At 42.5% G+C, this 21,081-nt stretch overlaps 4 protein-coding genes across 8 annotated transcripts in view; 2 read left to right on the top strand and 2 right to left on the bottom strand.

The window, feature by feature from the left end:
• Positions 1-231: 231 nt before the first annotated feature.
• Positions 232-1,268, bottom strand: mrpl36 (mitochondrial ribosomal protein L36). Its single transcript, XM_086014259.1, has 2 exons — positions 958-1,268; positions 232-658 (listed from the first exon to the last, which is right to left on the bottom strand). Exon 2 carries the CDS (start codon positions 645-647, stop codon positions 294-296), a length of 354 nt encoding a protein of 117 aa, XP_085870385.1. The 5' UTR covers positions 648-658; positions 958-1,268; the 3' UTR covers positions 232-293.
• ndufs6 (NADH:ubiquinone oxidoreductase subunit S6) lies at positions 923-3,370 on the top strand. Its single transcript, XM_086014258.1, has 4 exons — positions 923-1,465; positions 1,983-2,036; positions 2,511-2,633; positions 3,235-3,370. Exons 1-4 carry the CDS (start codon positions 1,322-1,324, stop codon positions 3,301-3,303), a joined length of 390 nt encoding a protein of 129 aa, XP_085870384.1. The 5' UTR covers positions 923-1,321; the 3' UTR covers positions 3,304-3,370.
• A 3,426-nt stretch (positions 3,371-6,796) lies between these two features.
• The window catches only part of txlna (taxilin alpha), a 111,385-nt gene continuing 97,100 nt past the window's right edge, over positions 6,797-21,081 (top strand). For all 4 annotated transcript variants that reach the window (XM_086014252.1, XM_086014249.1, XM_086014250.1 and 1 more), the window contains exon 1: positions 6,797-6,897. The gene's annotated coding sequence lies outside the window, so the exon portion shown is untranslated. The remainder of the gene's footprint in view (positions 6,898-21,081) is intronic.
• On the bottom strand, positions 9,209-12,232 carry irx4b (iroquois homeobox 4b). Of its 2 annotated transcripts, XM_086015529.1 has the most exons (7): positions 12,065-12,232; positions 11,782-11,847; positions 11,475-11,660; positions 11,183-11,295; positions 10,500-10,656; positions 10,155-10,308; positions 9,209-10,075 (listed from the first exon to the last, which is right to left on the bottom strand). In XM_086015529.1, exons 2-7 carry the CDS (start codon positions 11,824-11,826, stop codon positions 9,504-9,506), a joined length of 1,227 nt encoding a protein of 408 aa, XP_085871655.1. In that variant the 5' UTR covers positions 11,827-11,847; positions 12,065-12,232; the 3' UTR covers positions 9,209-9,503. The 2 variants fall into 2 exon arrangements, with proteins under 2 accessions (XP_085871655.1, XP_085871654.1); XM_086015528.1 differs by having other exon boundaries at positions 11,782-12,231.

Below are 21,081 nucleotides of genomic sequence, written 5' to 3' on the forward strand. Positions count from 1 at the left end.
GGATTATGAAGGAGAAAAATCATACAAACGCGTGGTTGCCAGAGCTCCCTTGCATGAATCCAAGACTTTGCCTCCCCCTTGTGGAGGAAAAATGAATAACAAAATTTAAAGTCCCTGTAGTACACTCGCATGATTTTACACTTGTACAATAAAGGCGATACTCCCATACTGAAATCCAAACAGCCCCTTTTGTGTATATTTCTGCAACAAAACGAAATAACTATCAAAGGGGGGGGGTCACCAAACCATTTTATTGTGGCAGCAAAGTCTCAATCTTCAAAACTCTTCCAATTTCAACCTTGTCTCTGCTTGTGTCTTGGATTCGTCTTGCAAAACACAAACAAGCGGCCCCTTCGTCGCACAAAGAAACAATCTTTGCAGCGTCTCTTCAATGCAGACTTTGTTTTCATTCCATTAGTGGGTTGGATGCAGGGAAGATGCTGACATTGTCCCAGCAATGAAGGTCCGCAAGCAGCAGGCTGGATGCAACTGATCCTGGCTGATGACGGAGAGTGGGGTCCTGTGCTGAAGCTGTACAAACATCGGTAGGAAGCAACCGCAGGTAAATAGTTCCGGCTTAGCCGATTCATCTGTGTCACCTGGCGAGTCAATGTGGCTGCCAGCTGCTTCAAGAAGTGAGATGCCATTTGGTCCAGGCCTAAAACAGTGGAAAGGAATTGGGGAAAAAATTATTAAATGTTTACATATTTTAATTAAGTATGCTATTCATATAGATAATTATTGACATTTTTTTCAATTACTCGCGTTTTTGCTCTACTTGCTGCAGACCCCATAAACCCCCATATGTTATGAAATGCGCTATATAAATAAAGTTGTATTGTATTGTATTATAAAATGGTCGGAAAGTGGCCGACCTTGCTTGAGACAATCATTAGCGAACCAGACATCGTATCGATTCTCCGCGGTGCACTATCAAACAAAATAATGTGGGAATACCTTAAAGTCGCTCCTCGACAATTTAACCAGGTAGAGAGGCCCTAGAATTTGGGTTTTGATCGCCACAACAACAACCGCGTTGCAGGGTCAGCTCGGGAGCATACAGCTACTTCCGGTTTAGGGATGTAGCATTTTACTTCACCCTTTGTTTTGTCTCGCAGCCAGTTTCCTTGGGAAATCGTCAATCAAATTGAGAAAATCACTTCAGTTTGGATATTAGTAGAACGCAAAAGGCGAAAATAGTGTGAAATTAATTACGTAGTTATTTAACGTATCTATTAGTGTCGATTTACGCCTGTGAGGCCAGCTTTTGGGAAAATATTATTGCTCGCTAAGCATCTTGGGAAGGTAATTTGCTGCAATCATGGCAGCCGCTGTGACTCGAAGCTTGCCCTTCAGTAAAACGTTAAAGGTGTTAATTTCTCCTTTGAGACTTTCTACTGTACCTGTGCAGCGTTACAGCGTGGAGGTCTCCACCACCGGCGAGGTCATCACACACACAGGACAGGTATCTTTACTGGCTATTACTATCAAATATTTTATGTGTGTTGGCTGCGACACTGGTTATCAAACGACTTCGACGTTTCCCTCTAAAATTGTACACTTCCAAAATTTCTGTCGTTAACAAACGTCTCCCTCAAAAATAGTACTCTAAGAATATTTCTGTCGTGTTCATAAACGTTTCCCTCTAAAATTGTGCACTTCCAAAATTTCTATCGTGTTAACAAATGTTTCCCTCTAAAATTGTACGCTTACAAATTTTCTGTCGTGTTAACAAACGTTTCCCTCCAAAATTGTGCACTTACAAAAATGTCTGTCGTGTTAACAAACGTTTCCCTCCAAAATTGTGCACTTACACAATTTCTGTCGTGTTAAACGTTTCCCTCAAAAATTGTACACTTACATTTCTGTCTTGTTAACAAACGTTTACCTTTAAAATTGTACACATACAAAATTTCTGTCGTGTTAACAAACGTTTCCCTCCTAAATTGTCGGTTTTTACATTTTAATCGTTCTGTGCGCAGGTGTACGATACAAAAGACCCAAGGAGGGCTAGATTCGTTGGCAAACAGAAGGAGGTAAGACGATCAAACTGTATACGCAGTGCAATGTTTTTACGTTACTGTAACTGGGTGTTCGGAAAGTCATAGTACACTCTTGTTTTTATGTGGCACAGATGGCAAATTCAAGTTCAAATTCTTACTTTCTGTACCTGGATTTGCAGCCTCTGTTATTAGGAGACATGTTTCAGTTTAGAATTCCTGTATTTAAATGTCACCGAATGGATTTACTGTATGGCCTGTCATGATGTGTATATACGTCACCTCACCTTCACATTCTACAAAATAGAACTGATCCAATGATAAGGCATTCAAGCCCATTTATTGCTGTACCTCTTATTTACAGGAGTGATCCAAATCTTATGAGATACAAATTACAATGTAACCGCAGTGAATGTTTGTCTCTGGGGAAAAAGTGTCAAATATTAAAAATAAATCTACTTTAAAAAAATTTACCATGGTAAATTTCAATAGTAGAAATATCTTTATTAGGTCAATAAGAACTGGGCCATCAAGTTGGTGGCTGAGGAGAGTGTGACTGATGTCGAGGCCCGTGTAGTGTCCTGTGATGGCGGCGGGGGAGCACTTGGTCACCCCAAAGTCTACATTAACCTGGTAAGTTTGCAAAATGAAATTATCAACAAATAAAGAGGATGTTTCTCTGGTGTTGAGTGTCCTTTTTCATTGTGATTCATATGTACCATCACGATGTAACTTGTGTTGTTACTCATTTCCGATTGTTGAAATGTGTTGAGTGTGTGTATATAGACATTTACTTCCTGTGCACCGTTGCCATCACCAAATATGGTGCTTACAATGATGCATTTTCAAGAAACAACCATTGAAATGTCTCAAATTTAAATCAGCTACGTTGAACACAAGCACTTGTCAGTAAGTGTGAGTGTTCTTTGAATGATTGCCCAGGAAGACATTTTATTTTGAAAGCCACAGAAGAAATCTTTTTTGTGTGGAGTGGTAAGTATTCATGCCAGAGATTCTGGTTCTATTCAGGTCAGTGGAATTGACATAACACCTCTGCAATTAAAGTACACAGTAATTTTCTTACCTATTTAGCAAACTAGACAACTGTCGCTAGTTATTTAATGCGGATTTGCATACAGTATTTGTCTACTACAGTAGTTTCAAACATGCGGCTCCATGAATGCAAATGTACGAACCATAAACTTACAAATGATTGTTTTGGTTCTCTTTTCAGGATAAAGATACGAAAGTGGGCACATGTGGCTACTGTGGATTACAATTCAAGCAGAAGCATCATCATTGAATTAGACCTCCCTTTACTTCACTGTATAACTTGCAATATTGGTTAATAAATTATAATCTGCATACCAGAGGATGTTTTGTTTCTCAAAGCCTGGCAGTATGGAAAGCCATTTGAACATTTTTTTCCCCCCAATGGACTTCATATCCACTTCTAAATCCACGTATTACTGCTTTGTCCTCACTCATTTGCTAATTCTGTGCACTAGTATCATGATTACGTTAACATTTTTTTTTTTTTCCACTTTACTTTGCCAATTTTTTTTGGAAAAAAATACATGTTACTAGTGAGGTAAAACTATATATTAGTCAGCAGTGTGGTCATAAGTCACTGATAGTGTAGTGGTACGTTGGCCTGACTTGCATGCTGCATGAGTTCAATTCTCAGAAATTCTGGGATAGGCTCAGCATCACGCAATCCTGAATAGGATAAGCGATGTCGAGAATGCCCGGATAGATTGTGGTTATACTAGTGCAGGGGTGGGCAATTCCTGTCCGTCCTTGATGGCCGCTGTCCTGCATGTTTTATATATCACCCTGCTGCAACCTGATTCGAATGATCAGGCTCGTTATCCATCTTTTGCAGACCTTTGCTGATGATATGATTATTTGAATCAGTTGGGTTGCAGCATGGAGAGATGGAAAACAGGCAGGACACCAGCCCTTGAGGACTGGAATTGCCCACCCCTGTACTAGTTCGATCCAGGATATTAGTGGGTGACGCATAGTGTTACAACCATTATCCAATGGGTCTGAAAAGCACCAAATGGTTGTTGGATATTAATCCTAATCTATTATCTAAGAAACTCTATGGTACTAAGTACAACAATTACTTTTCCAGCGATCCGAGTATGTACTCCAGTGGTCTACAATGGTGCTATACAGAATCTATGAAGGACTAAATCTTGTGCGGTGGTGTTTTTCTGAGTAATGCAGTTACTATAGTTGACCACCTGGTGTCAGTATTGTCTATATTTCTAAATGCAAAGCTGCACAATAGTGTTTCCCAACCTTTATTGAGCCAAGGCATCCATTTTACATTAGAAAAAGGTCACGGTACCCCAAACCATGGATAAATGACACAGCAAGTATTAATACTGAAATTATGTTGTCTTTGTTCTGTGAACTCTGGGCCTGTTTAATTACCCGCAAAATAGTTATACTCGCAGGAAGCGATAAGCTATTCTGCATGTCAACAGGTGGATACACAGGTTTATTCTACTTACTGCAACCTAATAGAAGAGCAAATAACTGTTGTCTGTCATTATATGTTGCTGATGTAGATAGATGAAAAGGGATGTACAGAATTTCTAATTTATAAAAGAAATAATTTTCAGTAAAAACTGATCATTTTCCCATGGCACCCTGTTTGGGAATAACACATATTCAGTTTATCAAATTAAAAGGAACTGTTGATTGTTAATTTATTGGGGCTCTGAAAAACCCTTTTGAGTTCTTAACTTGCCCTGCCAACAATCTGCACTGCTCCGTTCAAACTGCAGGACATCAGGGGCGGGAGATGAGACACAGCAGTGCGGAACAATGCATGTTTGAAGAAGATCATATATATATTTCATCAGGTTTATTCTCCACAGACCTGTGCATGCCAAATTGGCCCGCACTTGCACTCCAGACAGCACTAGTCTGCTCTGTCCCCAGTGATGCAGCTGGTGGAACTGCATTTTCCACACCATAGAGCTCAGGTTGGGGAAAAAAAGAGTAGTCAGGCTGATATAATTGGCCCTGGTGACTTGTGGAAGTGAGGCTTCTGCTTGTAGTTAACCTCACCTACAGTCAGACTGCTGTGGATGAGTGAAGGCGCGGAGAGAGGTGCATTGTTAAAACTGAGGCAGGCAAGCCGGGTCCATGTCAGAGTTGACTGCTTGGAGTAGTCAGAGGTGGCGCTCGGTTGAGTTGTAGGCAATGCCAGGGGCAAAATCTTCAGATGAAACTGAGCATATGAATTGCACGGGATGAAATAGCACTTACTTTCGAGCGAGATTTTAACTTTTTAATTATTTAATCTTGCTAAACGAAGCCCACAGCATAGCTCACGTCTGGCACGTATCCTCTCATCATAAAGGTGAAGTGGTCCTCAGTCATCTCGCTGCCTGGGTTCAGAACTCCAACTCAATGCGCATCGTGAGACCGTGCACTATTAGAGCAGACCGTACAGACAAAGATCCACTCAAAAGAGGCTGTTATTATTAAGAAAAAAAAGAAAAAAAACTCCTCGATAGATCATGAAGTAAAATGCCAGGGAGTTCCTTAACAAAAACAATCCCTCACTCTGTGCAAAACATTCTCCTCATCGCTGTAATTGCCCCATTAAAATATTTCCCCTTGAAGATGTGTCATTTTACAAACCCCTAGGCTCATTATGAAGCTGCCTGCAGCCAATTATCTGAACCTCCCTGTCTGGTGACCAAAAAAAAAAAAAAAAAAAAAAAAGTCGGGTCTTTAGGCAGATCTAGGAGCAGCCCCATCCTCCTCATATCCACGCTCATCGTACAAGGCGGCAAAACAAAAAACTGACCTTTGGTCATTGTCTCGGGGCGACTCGGCTGAGCTCCACTTTGGAGTCAGGTGACAGAGCATCTGACCTTTTAGCGTGGAAATAATGACTTGTTCTAGTGCCAGGAGATGGGAGCCTTACAGCGGGGTGCAAGACACTTCTGGCGACATGTGACAGTTTTTGGAGGAGAGAGTTTGCACTCAGCACTTTGATAGTTCTGGAAAACCAAAGTGTGTGTGTGACAAGACACAAGAGACTTGGGGCTGTGTATTTGTATGCCAGCCTGTGCATGTGTGCAAGGGAAATGACAGAAGGTGTGGACAGGAGTAATTTGAACCTGCCAATATTTTACAGTGTTGAAATGATGTGGTTAAAGAAAACTGGGTCATAGCATGTAGACACCAATTTTGTCGAGTGAAACCTGGACTTGCATGTGGCCTGGTTTTGAGTTTTCAAGATGCGAGTCATCGCTCAGCCGATTTGCCCTGATTTGCGATCTGAAGCTCTTCACTGCTCTGGTAAAGTGAAGAAATGAAACCTCTGACATGGTGGACCTTGTGTTTTACAAATCTGTTTACAAATAAGGTTTTCAGACAAATTTTGCTTGGGTTCACAAACAATACTTAGACATCCCCGCAGAAAGCTCTCTCGCTTGCTTTTTTTTTTTTTTTTGCTGTAAATGAACCCGCAGTTTCAATGGGGAAAAGTAAGTTTGAGTAACTCAAGGCAGCAGTACACTTCAAACCGAGCCCTCATACGATTGTGCTTGCAAAAAAAAAAAAGTAATTTTCATTTTCCTCAGCGTCATTCCCGACTCTAATACACGGAGGAGAGGTGGTGTGAGACAAACAAGTAAACAGTGGCTCTAACGTTCCCCGACCTGTAACAGCAACTCGCTGTGGCTTAATCACATTTTATGGCCCAGGGAGCAAGGCTTCGTGTCAGGCTGACTGCTGAGTGTCTCGCTTGTGTTTCCACAGCAGACGGAGGCGAGGTGACGGATGCCAGGAGGATGGAGGGGTTAGAGAAGGTAAAGCGGAAGAGGAGAAGACGCATAGAGGATTCCTGGAGGAAGTGTGAAAGGTCAGTGCAGCAAATCACAATGTGAGACGGAGGAGGGCGATTTCACATGGAAAGAAAACATAACTTCGCGCCCCTGGTTAATCGTTTGCGTACTAAAAATGAGGCTATATGCTCAATGTTGACTTTTATGGCCACTCCTTTGAAAATGCAATTGTGTGCAACAGCAAGGTAAGTTGAAATGATCACTTTTAAAGTATTTCTATATTATCACCAAAATGAACTGAAAAAATGTCACTCTCCCCTTTTTTTTTTTTTTTTAACTCTGAGTTGTCAGATTGCTTTTTAATGCCCCTTAAGTAAATAGTGAAAAACACTTCTGTCCCCAAGAGGAAAATTCCGCCTCCAACAGTAGAGAGTGAAGGCAAGTGTGCACTCATAGCTCTTAACCCCACTCAGAAGAGGGTCAGCCTCTTATCTGGCTGCCATGTGATAGCCTTCATGACTCCACGTCTTCTTTTAAACTCTTTTCAATTGTGTCATTCTGTTGACTGTATTATGCATTCAGTGGACAAGGTGAGAGGGAACAAAATCACAAATTAGAACCATTTGTATCGCACTTAACGAGACTTTCTATGTCAGCGAGTTGAGGGAAGAAAACTTTACAAAAATAAGAAGTCAGATGTCATTATTTATCATCTTGAGTCTTATTTATTTATGAAGCAGAAAGAGAATGAAATTCTCGGATGAATTCATCCTGAATTATTTAATGTAAAATGGTTAATTCCATACAAAGCCTGGGAAGATCCCTCCTCTGTTCTGATAAATACTTTATCACTGCTCCTTAAATCGAAAACAGGAGAACAATGGTGGGGGGGAAACTGTTTCTTGTTGTGCTGCGTTTTAAAAAACGCTACTTTTAAGTGCCTTGAGTGCTAAGTTTGACAGGTTATTTTTGCTGCACAAAATTTTAAGCAGATGGAACTACATTACAATACACCATTTAATGCCAATGATGCCATCAGCATTGCATTGTTTATTTCTATCATGCCTAATTGTTTGCATTGTGAAGTCGCTGAAGTGGATACGCATACCACCAACGAGGGCGCCGCGTGGCACTCGCTTAAAATTACTTAAGTTTTATGAGGCATTTTACTGGCAGAGCGTTGTCTCGAATTCCCAGGATGCCAAAGTCAAAAGATGCCTAATGAAAGGGGACGCATGGCTGATTGCAGCTATATCTGGAGCTCGGCTGGAAGTGGCATCGATTTAACAATTTAGCAGCACCCTCCTCTGTGTGTTTCCATTAGTCACGGCTGAATACAAACCACTTCCCCCATTTCACTCCCTTGAACCACACACACACACACACACGCCCACACACACACACACGCATATACTTGGCCGCCAAGGTATAGACCACATTGTTTTAGATGATTTTGAAAATTTAGGAACGACACTGGTAAGCTAATGTGAGGTTATACGGGACGATATTCAACCTTTTATTCTTGTGGCTTAGTTTGTGTGTGTAGAGGTGAATATGCAAGAATATAATGCTGCATATTTTGTATATGTGAGAGCCATATCTTACACTGACATATGTGTTTGTGAACGTAACCTAAATTGGAATCAATAGCATCTCAGTTGCTCAAATTCACTAATCAAATTGGCGGATGCTAAAATCCCTAACACACTGATCACATAACTAACACAAATGTTGGCGAAGTGGGTCAAGATGTCCAGATCTTTTTTTTTTTTTGTTGCTATTTTATGAATTACGTCTATAACTCCAAGAAGTAAATCCAAATTTAACTAACTCCGATGCATCGATTTAGTATACCGCGTATCCGCACCGGCATCGCGCGTGAAGTGGAGCCTGTCCCTGCTGACTTTTAACAAGATACGATTTACACCCTTGACTGCTGGCCAGCGAATCACAGGTAAGTAGATTTCCATCACTTATCCATAGCCAGGGTGATTGTCGCTAAATGGCTTGTATTTGTCCAGTTGTGTCCACTGTGTAATTGTATGTAATTCAATGCATCTCTATTTCTCAATTAATGTCCAGATATTTTACTGCACTACACGTGACGTTTTGAGCTCAGTCTAACCGAAAAGTAATTTAGCTTTTCTCTAGCAGACTGCTAAACCAAAGAGGCATTTGAGATCTTTCCACTACTTTTGCCTATGAATGCAACAGACAGGAGTGTTGTCGCCAAACAGTCAGATGTTCTTGTGAATGAGGACGTTCCCTGTTTAAAAACATGTTGTATCATCCAGGAAAAACAAAAGAACTCTCGAGATCATGTTCCTTTAAGTGTAGACGAAGACCTTTTCAGGATTCATTGTTTTTACAGTGAATCACTGGGAAATATTCAGTTGTAGTGTTTTAATAATCTCATGGCATGTATGTTACTGTGTTAGGAATATGTGTCAAACTTTAAAATTATGAACAAGATCAACAAATGATAGACTCTTATTACCGTCATACGGCCAAGGATCCTTCGGAACATCCATAGAACTAATCTGCCTCCGGAAACTTTGTGCATGTTAGCGGTGACACACAACAACAATGTGGATTTTTGTGAAGACTCGGTTGGTCACAACACCAAAATATAAACTTTACATAAGTCCAGCAGCCTTTGAAAATGTCAGTGTTGGGTTGACTACTACAAAGATGTTGTTGATCTTACAAGTTCGAACGTTTGTCCTTGTGCTCTGCTGCTCGCGGCTGCATCATTCAACCCTTTCCATGCCGCAGTTGCTTTTGACTGTTGGAATGGCGCGCCATGGAAAACACCGTCCACCCACTCCCTGAGTGTGTCCACTGGTGATTCCTGCTTCCTGTCCGCTTTGGGTAGCGCCATGTTTGACGGAAAGCCAGGAGAGGATGAGCTGGTTGACAGCATACAGGGTGGATATTCTGGCTCCAAGCTGGGATCCAGAGACACCGCAGTGTTAGCAATGGACCAGATTTTGGGTTTGTCGTCTGCACCATGCACGTCTGGCATTGAAAAGAACGTGTTCTGGTCTTGAACCGTTGTGACTTTTGGGAAGTCTGGAGACAATCTGTCAGAGCCGCGCAGCGGCTCTGGGTTGTACGCGAGGTGACCGTGTGGAATGTTTGGATCGACTTCATTGTCCTCGGGTATATACTGTGGCTTTGGCTCACAGTCGGACGCGTCGGACTCCAGGAGGTCGAAGTCTTCGAGATCGCTCTGCAGGTCGGCAGACTGTTGATCTAAGAAGCGCGAGAATGTCGAAGTTTTACAAACAGTGCAGATTTTAAATGAAACGTGAATCTATTTAGGAGCCCTTACCCGGATGGTCTTTGTCTCCTTTTAGTGACTTCTCTGCTTCGTCACTGTCTTCATCACGGCCTCTGTCGTCTGAGCTTTTACAAGCCCGCGGTGACCACGTCACCTTGTTCTCTTTCTTCAGCCTCCTGCGAGCATTGGCAAACCATGTAGACACCTGAAGAAGTAAAGGGCCGGATGTCAGACAATGAGTGAGATCACACACTCATCCCTTTGTCACTTTTACAGCTTGAAAACATGGACCATTTTGTCTTTTCGAAAAGGTAAAAAGTCCTCTTACTTTAGTCGTAAGGCTCAGAAATGCTGTTGTAGTGGATCAGTGCTGTTAATATTGTAATTTGGGCTCACTTGTGTGAGGGTCATCCTTGTGATGATAGCCAGCATGATCTTCTCTCCTTTCGTTGGGTAAGGGTTCTTCTGGTGCTCCTGCAGCCAGGCCTTCAGAGTGCCCGTTGTTTCCCGTGTCGCGTTTTTACGCCGAGAAGCTCCTTCTGAGGAAGAGTAACTGAACAGTTGAAGAATCATTATCGTGTGGCAAGCATATTCACCTCAAACACCTTTTGTGGAAAAATGTCAAGTCCCTGGTTTTGTATATTTAAAAAAAAAAAAAAACATAGTGTGTACAGTGTGTGTCGTGTCTCCCAGTCACTTCTTTTGGTAACAATTGCACAAGATACAAGTGCTTCTTCAAACATTGTTATATTTTCATTATGATTACCTTATTTAGCTATGTGAGAGGAGCATAAAATTAGAAATGATTCTCAATGTGATAAAACAGTTTTACACTGACAAACTAATACATCACCCCATAAAAATTACCCTAATAATGAAACTAAAAGACACATACCACTTGCATTTTTTTGTTCTTTTTTTTCCCCCCATTTTTAGATTTTAGGGTTATTTGTATTGTTGTGCATGTAGTGCAGTGCAATTAGGGGTCAATCCGTGTGATGCCTTATATTTGCATATTACAGTTTTTATTTAAATAGAAAAACAATAAATGGCAACTGTAAAGTAAAATGCATACTTACCCATATCTATCGTAAGAATAATGGCCAAATGTGTATTCATAAGGATAGCAGGCAGTCGTCTGAGGGGTCCCCATGTGCACAGATGCAGCTACACTTTTAGGCTGTAATGGTCCCTGCAATTACAGTTGATACATAGTCAGGATACATGCAGAATCAAACTCCTAAAGCTATTAATATGTGAATAGCACACTTCTGCAACCACTTTGCGATTTCCAGAGCCCCTTCCTTATTTCCTTCCTTACATTTAATGCGTGGCTGTTATCTTAAATTGAAAAGTCAATGTGTAACTCACTCTAGAATAGAGAGGTGTGGCGTCGCCAGCGCAGGTGTTATAGTAAGCTTGGCGCTTTGGGTAAGGGCTGCAAACACCGATGCTGCTGCCAGGGGTGAGCTGGTGGCCTGAGGAGCGAAGCGCCGGGTGGGACGGAGGGGATCCCGGGTCCAGACAGCCGGCTAGAGGGCTCGCGGTCATCAGAAACTTCCGAAACAATTGCAAAATTATTCACACACTCGTTATTTTTATCCTCGTGGTGAAATATGTCCTGGCTCCAACAATCACAACAGTTGTTTCTGTAATAATCTTGAGAAGCACACTGTACCTGTGGTGGAGTGGAGTAGGAGTATCCCAGCTGAGAGTAAGCCATGGCTGAATTCAGATCGAAAAGCTTTTGTCCCAAAAAAAATAAAAGATAAGTCTACTTCTGACTTTAGTCCAAACCTACATAGACATTCTGACAAATCGATTCATAAAGTATAGAAATTTAGTTCTATTTATTGCCTAATCCAAAGTTGATCGCTGGCTGTCACGCACGTCAAGCAGACATTTACGCACCACTTTCATTTTCGAAACGGCGATAATTAGAGTTGAAAAAGTAATTTCACCCCGGTCCCCCGTATAGCTGCTCCGCGCTCTCTGAACTGTCACAGCCTCGAGTTCGTCCCTGCTATCACAAGATCCACAGCGCGAGCGCATGAGTGGGAGATCAAACCAAGAAGCCTTCAGCGGAACGCTCTTCCAATTTAAGGCGCGCCTCTGTGACGTCACTACGGACTCGGAGCACGTCGTCCGGGACTCACGTGAACATGAAGACACTCGTGTAATTAATTCTCCTTATTTTAGCTCTTACTCAAGAATAAGGAATGATGCCGGCTATAGCTCTGGGCGTAATTAGAATGTCATCAATTCCCTTCTCCAAAATCAACACACTCATTGCTTTGGCTAGAGAGGGGGAACGCGATGCCTTGACACCACATTGACACAATATGATTGATGACTACAACCTGGTATTAGCATAATCGTTTTGCCCCTGTAGTTGAGATAACTTGTCACCATGGCGAAATCTCCCTGTCATCAACACATTCACGACTGGGGGGTGTTCAAGTCCCCTATGTAAGCAAATTAATCAAAGAATAAACAGCCAGCATTCCCTTGAGTAAGCACATTTACCAAGTGAATGACTTGTCATGTTTTTAATAATAAAGCCTTAAACGTTTTGATCCGTTTTAGATCAAATTCACACTCGGCCGCTTTTAACTCAATGGTGTAATATTCACTATGTCACAATTTCAGATATAGATTGTTTTCCCCCCAGGGTAAAATGAATTGCCCTAAGACGCTGTTTATTTTATTGTGTTCGTTCTGGCTCAGCATCTTATGTACACATGGAGAACATCTAAACGAAACTTTAAAAGTATTGAATTTTGAAAAGGATGCAGGAAAAATGGTTAAAAGTAGAATGGAGCAAGGGGATCTGAAGGGCTAAAAGGCCAAAATATTCCCAGTGCAACCAGAGTAATGCAGAAACAACAGAGCTGCATCACCAGAAAGCATCCTCGGCCCCACCGGAGGAGTGGGAGGGGGCGAGGCTGCATCTGTGTACCTTCCCTTGATTGACATTCCATTTGTCCCGTGAAAGGTGCTCATATAGTGAACACAGACTAACTGTCTCCGCGCTCATCTGTGCTCAAAGCTCGGAAATGAAGTTATTTCCATGTGCCACCACCGCCCGTCTTTGCACAAAACAGATGCCACTCAAAGACAATGGCAATTTGTTTAGCCAGTGACAATGAACATGAGTGGGTCCTTGGTTTTATTTATTGGGAAAAGTTGCAAGGGACCCTGTCTTCCTATACACAAAGACTATTTTATTTCTCTCTTTTTGAATATTCAATGAGCTACTTATATATTAATATACAATGTCTTTATAAATTTATGGAATTTCTCCAGTAAGTATATATATATATTTCTTAAGCCCCTGCATTCGTTAGACCGTGATTATATCTTTCTGATCGTGCTCCCCTCACATCAATCATTCATTCAAAAATGCTCCATAAGAGAGAAGGACGGGGAAAACTGCTTTCTTATTTTACCCTCCGTGCATCCCGCTCCAGCTATTATGCAGGAGGTGGGACAATGGGGTTAATGATAGAAGCATGTTAATGTGAGAGAAGGGAGGCGGCGAGGCACTGTGCATGTTACTTGCCAGAGAGGCCCAAACAACTCCAATCACAAGTTCCTTCAATCACAAAGCACAGAATTTGAATATTTTCTACCTTAAAGTCTGCGATCCATGCAACTTTAATCACTGTTTAGCAAATACCGGTAGATGCTTTTTGAGCCTTTGTCTCATTTTTAGCTTTCGTTCCTTGAAAATAAATCTGTGGGTGGGCCATGTAACCAAGGTAGTGCGAAAGATTGTCTCATCATAGTAGAAACAGATTTTGGTTTGGTTGTGCACAAGGTAACACAAAATTATGCAATCTTTTTTTTCTCCAAAACTTCGTGGATGGCCAAACAAGAAACCTTAAGCTTGCCAATCTGTATTACAGGTTCAAAAGTTGCTATTGTTTTAATCATTATAAAAGTCGGATCAACACAAGGCTCGTTATTCGTTGGTATTTTGACGCTGTGACTAACATTATGAATTACCAACATGCTGGAGTGGAACACAGTGCAACTGTTTGCTGTTAAAATCAAGCATTGTTTTTTGCAAACCTTTATTAAGAGCAAAATAAATTCACAGTACAAGCCGTTGGGACACATCACACTCCTCTGATATTCCTTCTTCTCTCTTTGTCTCTCTTTGGCATTACTTTAGCCGTCAGCCTAGGAGGAAGAAATCTACCAGGATTATATCGTCACTGTAGGGCAGAAACCTCCTTATGTCCACATAGGTCAATTTCATATTGTTCCACAAATCCATACTAATGGTCAGTCCCCACGTGATCTGTTATTTTAAGGAACTATTAACCAATCTAAAGTGTCTAAAATAGCTTGAGAGCAAATCTGTGAACACTTTTGGACACTTCCACTTTCTGAGAAGTCACAAAGTCCCCTTCAAATGTATTGGGACAGCAAAGTCGATTCCTTTGTTATTGTTGAATACTAAAAACATTTGGGTAGATGAGGCGAATGTTCACAATTCCAGTTTTTAATTCATGCTATTTACACCTAGATTAGTAACACAACCCAGGAAAGAGCACCTTTTGTTTGAAGCCACCCAATTTTGATGGTAATGATGGCTGCAGCAGAAGGAATTCTGAAGTTCATAAAACCACTGGTAATTTACACAAAAATGTATCCAAACTAATTGGGAGAAGCTTCAAGATGCAACAAGATAATGAACCAAAACACACTTCCAACACAACAAAGGACTTCATCAAGGGGGAAAAGTGGAACTTCTTGGACTCACCAAGTCAATCACCAGATCTTAACCCAATAGAGCATGTACTTCACCTTCTGATGAGGAGACTGAAGGGAGAAAACCCCAGAAACAAACAACAACTGAAAGAGACTACAGAAAAGGCCTGGAAAAGCATTTCAAATGAAGAACACTTAAAGTTCCATTCATTTTCTTCAGCACATGTCCTCGTTAGGGTTGTGGTTGAGCTGGATCTTATAAACATTAACAATGTTTTCCATGTAATCTCCTTTTGACCTATCCATTCACGCCTAGCAAGGCAGACGTTTTCGTCGCTGCGACAGTCACCCGTTTTGGTCTTTGCTTCTTCACAGAGTTGTAATGGGGTCTGCTTGGGGGCTTTGTCACTTGACTGAGCACATGATGTTGTTTTTGTGTTTAGAAAAAACAATTAGTTCCCCAGTTTCCGTGTCATGGAAGCCCTGAGTCACACTTGTTGGATTCTTGATGTCTCTTTGGGTTGTATTGTTAGCCTCACTTTGGTGACACTTCACAAATTAGAAAGCTTTTACAGTTCCTAGAAAGTTGTTTTAAGTGGCCAAGCAGTGTTCAAATAAAAATGCACTCCTTACTTGTGACCAGCATGCTACACTAAATCGGCTGGTTGTAAACGATCAATCTTCCCTAGTTTCCCCTGACTTATTCACAAGATTTAAAAAAAACAAAACATGTTCCGGTAGCTTTGCTTACTTTGTGAACTGAGTAACTAAGGTCTCAAAATGAGGTTAGGCGTTCAAAAGTTTCAAAGTAGAGTTAATTTCGTTGGTTTACAGGTTGTTATTACTCTAAGATTTATATTTGAGTAAACATTTTACCATTTTTATCAATATTTGAATAAAATATCATATTTTCATAACAATTGCCAGATGTAATGGAATTATAAAATATTGGTAGTTTGTATCCGAGAGTACTCCAATGTAGTGATGCACTTGTACTCGGTCTGAAATAAAGTTGTATCGGTGCATCCCTAATAACTGAAAAAATACAGCTCAGTTGCATGTGTTTTTTCTAATAGATTGAGAATTTTTGAATTCCAGAAGCCAGTGGTATTTAGGCTGGCATGAGACACAAAACATTTACCACAAATCATTGTAGCTGCCAACAGCAAACAATTCTCTGGAATTAGTCGTTAGATGGGAAATATCTTGGTTCTCTGAATCTGTTGCCGTCATGGTTTATGCCTCTAGGTTTTTGTGGCCTTATAAAACCCCCAAATCCCAATCTATCAAGATATAACTGCGGTTGACTTTACTTTGCATTGTGTGACAGTAATGAGCCTAATGTGACAAAGTAAGGAGTAGAACGCACAGATGTTTTCAAACGTAGGGAGTAAAACTAAAAAAAAATCCATAAAATGTATAAATACACTAACAAAGTCTTTGTACTTTGGTCTAGTAACCATGTATTTGTGTGCTTTGTTACTTCAAGTTCTCTCCACTATACATAAACCAAACAATGATAACAGTTGGCCCAACACTTGATTGCACAATTGTAACTGATGTGTAGGTTCTTGTGTCGGTTCCACCCTTTATTTGCCGTACCACTGCAGCTTGTCCCCCAGCTAAATAGGGCCCAAAAATGTGAAAAACCTTTGGGGCAGCTTTCACAACTTGGAAATACCAATCTGAACTGCTTGCTCAAAAGTCGTTGGTTTTAATTGGTTTAATACAACCGTTAACAAGTCAATACAGATCTGAATCTGAATCTTTGAAGATCTGGGTGGAAAGCAAATAGGAAACAGGTAACGGAATAGACAAACCATTGGTCACTAATTAAGTCTTTCTGGTGACACCAAAGCTGACATGATGTGATCCACAAAAAGAAGGCTGGCAACACACTGTGACCACTGATATGTACTGCTTCCTGCAGTTCTTGTCTGATGGGATCCTCATGGAAGGGGTGCAGCTGCTGAACTCTTGAGTGGGATACTATAAATGCCCCGGCTTTCCTCATCAATGATGTAGCGTATGGGAACAGAGACAAGCTAACCCTCTTAGCCGCTGTGCAGTGAGTTAGTGTGTGTATGTGTGAGAAAGACGAGAAGTGAGACAGACGGAGGCAGAGACGGAGGTTTAGGCTACAGGCAGCTCTTAAGAGTGCGTACAGTTTGCGTTGAGCCCTGGGAGGGCAGTCGTATTCCTCCCGATCACTTCCACTTCATTACTTCTGCAGCGGGCATACATTATTCAGCCCTTTAAGCCTCAGTCCACAGGGACTGATACAGCCATTAACAAACACTTAAATCCACCCTGAATCGTCCGATGATCCTCCGATGATCTATTTTCTCTTTTGTTTGGGCGCATTTTGATATTCAGTCACTATTCAAAAAATGTCTCTCCATTTCTTTTGATTCAAATTTCATCTTCAATGAGTCTCACATTCACGTCAGTCCAACTTGCATTTTAATTGGGAAGATAATGCAAAATATTTGTGTTGAATTTAAAGGCCCTGTGAAGTGAATTGAGATTTGTTTCTGAAATCATTTGAAGACAACATGTTTGAAGACAATTGCGGAAAAACTATGTAGTATTCATTTGTGGAGATAGTGTTAAACTCATTGTCACCATTTCAGGATTCAGATTTTTTTTGAGGGGGTGGCTAAAAAAGGGCCTAGTGACAAATATTGGGCGTCCTGCATGAGTCGGGCGTCCTGCATGAGTCGTCCCTCCTCCGTTACAGAAGAACTTAAGCGAACCCATTCACATCATCAGTTCCGCAATGCAATTGCGTCGTGCAGTTAGCTAGCTAGCTAACCAGCTAGACCTACACGCTGAAAATACATCTTCCCTTTGGATAGAAAGTAGCATCCATTTTGTAAAAATGCTATTTCATTGACAGTTGACAGTTGAGTGGAGCGTGCTTTCAGAGCATGCAGTGGACACTTGCAACGCTTGAGAGCGGAGAGAACGTTTTTTTATCCTCCACTATTTTGAAGCCTCGTTTTATTTAGTTGGGGATTTTTTTTTTAATCATTCCAATTTGGCAGGGTTATTAACAGTCTTTGTGGTGTGTCATATTTAAAAGGCATATTTACTTTCACTTTAGCGGGACGTTATTTATTACACAGCATTTTACTTTATACTGCTCATGAAAACTGAATTTGCACACTGCCCTATATATTTGTGTTGTGCGACACACACCTTCTCATGCAGGCAAGCAAGGAGAGATGGGGTGCTCAAATTGACTGCACAGCTGGAAAAACTGGGGAGGATTGTACATAATCAAATACGTACCTGTATATACCGGTACTACATTTTACAGACACACTGGCAATTTTAACTGACACTGTACTGCACCATACTGACAGCTGTTTCTAATTTTATGCAGCATGAGTGTGACATGATGGCACTACTGACATTGCCTTGCCTTTCTGCTTTGGATGAGTAGCTGTACTTAGAGCTCAAGTGCCATCTTGTGGTAGTTTGAGATAATACAACAATACTCTGTGTGTCTGATACCCTCAGGCAGTAGTGGGCTCAACTTGCGGTTGTTATTGACCTGGGGTGAAGAGGTCAGGCTTAATTTTGTGACCACGCAAGCACTAAACAGCGGCTCCACTTGTCTCCATGCATGGATGACGTGGTTGCAGATTTTGTGTCACACGTCACACGAGAGGACCTCCCAGGGCTTGAGGCCACCAGCAGTGTTGAGTTTTGAAAGGGACAAAATCTCTTGACTATTCCCGCACGCCCGCCTTCCCCAGTGATCATCTTTTTGTCACATTTCCCATTTAACACCGCTGAGTGTCACACCTCCTGATTCCACATCCCCCACGAGCCTCGTGTTATGTGCCATGCCTGATCATGCGCCATCAAACGCAACTCCACAAAGTATTAATCCACAGCAAATGCTCCAAAACCCTGGCGACGGACAGGGTTGAATGTGATCGCAGTCGATTAAGTGCCTCTTCCTGCAGAGCTGGCACTCTCCCGCGAGAGGAACGGGGCAATCATTGCTTCAGATTGGCCCAGTGGGAACAAGACCGCTAGTTTTCTGTGTCCACTCCAATCACATCAGTAATGGAGAGGCGGGTAAGCATCTGTGACAGTGGGAAACCAGATCTCTGCTTCCCAGCCCCCTCTGCCTGTGTGCAAGTGTGTGCCTCGCAGATAAACAGTTGGCAGGTTGTCCCGTACTCCTGTGCGTGTGCATGAAAACGCATACGCATGCACACACGCGCACACATCCAGAGTCATGTGAGTCCTCATTCATCTGCCCAAGTCATTTAGGCTAATAGAGCTTAATGGAGTATATTAACCCCTGTCTATCTTAGACACACACTCACACACTGATGTGTGTCTATGTGCATGTCTGGAACTGAGCGAGAGATTGACGGTGTGTGCCTTTCATGTGTAATTACACCGTTAATTTATGTGCCCTTTAGTTATCGGTCATGAAGACTGTAGACTTTCCATGTTGCCCTCTGGACAACATTTTTAAAAAAAAAAGATATTCGTAACCTGTCATTTAAATGCGACAGCACTGGTGTCCAACTCAAGGCACGAGGACAAGATCCTGAGAGCGGACATCATTTTAAAGGGGCCCACTAAAACAGATAATGTGTGCCGTCTTCATATTTTTCGTCACGTCCACCGGTTTTTCAAGTATAACAAAATGTAGTATACAATTCTGTGGAGTTCTTACTTATTTTGCTGCTGGCAATATGTTCATCATTGAAGAGTAGCAAGCACCCAAAATGAGTTTCACAGATGAGTTTGTACGTTGTAAGTCATGGGGAGATCCCCTTTGTGAGGGGAGAAGAAAAGTCTAATTTAGGGTTTTTTTAAGTTTCATGCTTTGGTTGCTCAGTGTTTCTGTGTCTGTTTCGGCATGATTATTGTTCAGCCATGCTTCCTCGGTTATGTCAAGCCCTGCATCCTCGATCATGTCAAGCCCAGATTCCCCGGTCACATCAAGCTCTGCTTCTTGGGTCACGCTAAGCCCAGCTCCCCCGGATAACGTCATGTCCCGGTTCCTGAGTCTCCTCCGGCCTTGATCTCCCCGTCTCGTCCAGCCTTGCTTCTCCAGTCACGTCAAGCCCTGCTTCTCCGGTCACGTTCAGCCATGCTACTCCGGTCACATTGAACCATGCCTCTTATGTCATGTAATATGAGGGCGGCATGGCTCAGAAAAGTCGCCGTTTCGCAACCCGGAGGTTGCGGGTTTTTCCTCGCCCACTGTGACCATGTCGAAGTATCCGTCAGCAAGATACTGAACCCCCATTTGCTCCTGATGCTGCGTCATCAGTAGATAGATGAGATACAGTGTGAAGCGCTTTGAGAACCATAAGCTACCAAAAGCGCTATACAAGTGACAGCCCATTTACCATTTACCATTACGTATTATTAAATCACCTACACCTACCCCCTGTTTCACAGTCCTGTTTTCGGGTCCACCACGCCACTCCTCGATACCGTTCCCCGATCGTGACGTTCCCCGATTCCTGTTTCGGCGACGCCAGCATAGCTGCCGCCGTCCGTTCTTGTCCCACCGGCGCCAGCGCAGCGGCCGCCTTCTGGTCCCACTCCGGCGGCGCAAGCGCAGCGGCTGCCTTCACCTCCAGTCTGGCCTCCTGGATGACCACCCGATGTCCTGTGATTGGCGCGCTCTGATCCCACCTCCTGTCTCCCTTCCGCCCACCCTGTCTTTTTAGGGGTTTTTTTTCTGTTTTTAGGGACGTCTGAGAGCCGTCCCTTACTGTCATGCTTGGTCTGTTGTTTTTTTTTTTTAAGTTTCAGCCGTGCTTCCCCGCTTGTCAAGCCCTGCTTCCTTGATCTTGTCAAGCCCAGATTCCCCGGTCAAATCAAGCTCTGCTTCCTCGGTCACTCCAAGCCCAACTCCCCTGGTCACATCATGTCCAGCTCCCTTGGTCAAGTCAAGTCCCCCTTCCTGAGTCTCATCCAACCTTGCTCTCCCCGTCACGTCCAGCCCTGCTTCTCCGCACTCGCCCAGCCCTGCTTCTACAGTCTCATCCAGCCTTGCTCTCCCAGTCACGTCCAGCCCTACTTCTCCGGTCACGTCCAGCTCTGCTTCTCCGGTCACGTCCAGCTCTGCTTCTCCGGTCACGTCCAGATCTGCTTCTCCGGTCACGTCCAGATCTGCTTCTCCGGTCACGTCCAGCTCTGCTTCTCCGGTCACGTCCAGCCACGCTACTCCGGTCACATCGAACCATGCCTCTTATGTCATGTTATATGGGGG

This window comes from Filicampus tigris, chromosome 18, assembly GCF_054856515.1.
Source record: "Filicampus tigris isolate MCC_2025a chromosome 18, RoL_Ftig_1.0, whole genome shotgun sequence".
In the NCBI taxonomy this organism is placed as follows: domain Eukaryota; kingdom Metazoa; phylum Chordata; class Actinopteri; order Syngnathiformes; family Syngnathidae; genus Filicampus; species Filicampus tigris.

Excerpts from the sequence above, each read along its gene's own strand:
- mrpl36 (XM_086014259.1), bottom strand. The coding sequence starts at position 647 with ATGGCATCTCACTTCTTGAAGCAGCTGGCAGCCACATTGACTCGCCAG.
- ndufs6 (XM_086014258.1), top strand. The coding sequence starts at position 1,322 with ATGGCAGCCGCTGTGACTCGAAGCTTGCCCTTCAGTAAAACGTTAAAG. Across the intron at positions 1,466-1,982 it reads TCATCACACACACAGGACAG|GTGTACGATACAAAAGACCC; the intron begins GTATCTTTACTG and ends TTCTGTGCGCAG. Across the intron at positions 2,634-3,234 it reads CCAAAGTCTACATTAACCTG|GATAAAGATACGAAAGTGGG; the intron begins GTAAGTTTGCAA and ends TTCTCTTTTCAG.
- irx4b (XM_086015529.1), bottom strand. The coding sequence starts at position 11,826 with ATGGCTTACTCTCAGCTGGGATACTCCTACTCCACTCCACCACAG. Across the intron at positions 11,661-11,781 it reads CCTACTCCACTCCACCACAG|TTTCTGATGACCGCGAGCCC; the intron begins GTACAGTGTGCT and ends TTGTTTCGGAAG. Across the intron at positions 10,309-10,499 it reads CAAGGATGACCCTCACACAA|GTGTCTACATGGTTTGCCAA; the intron begins GTGAGCCCAAAT and ends TTACTTCTTCAG.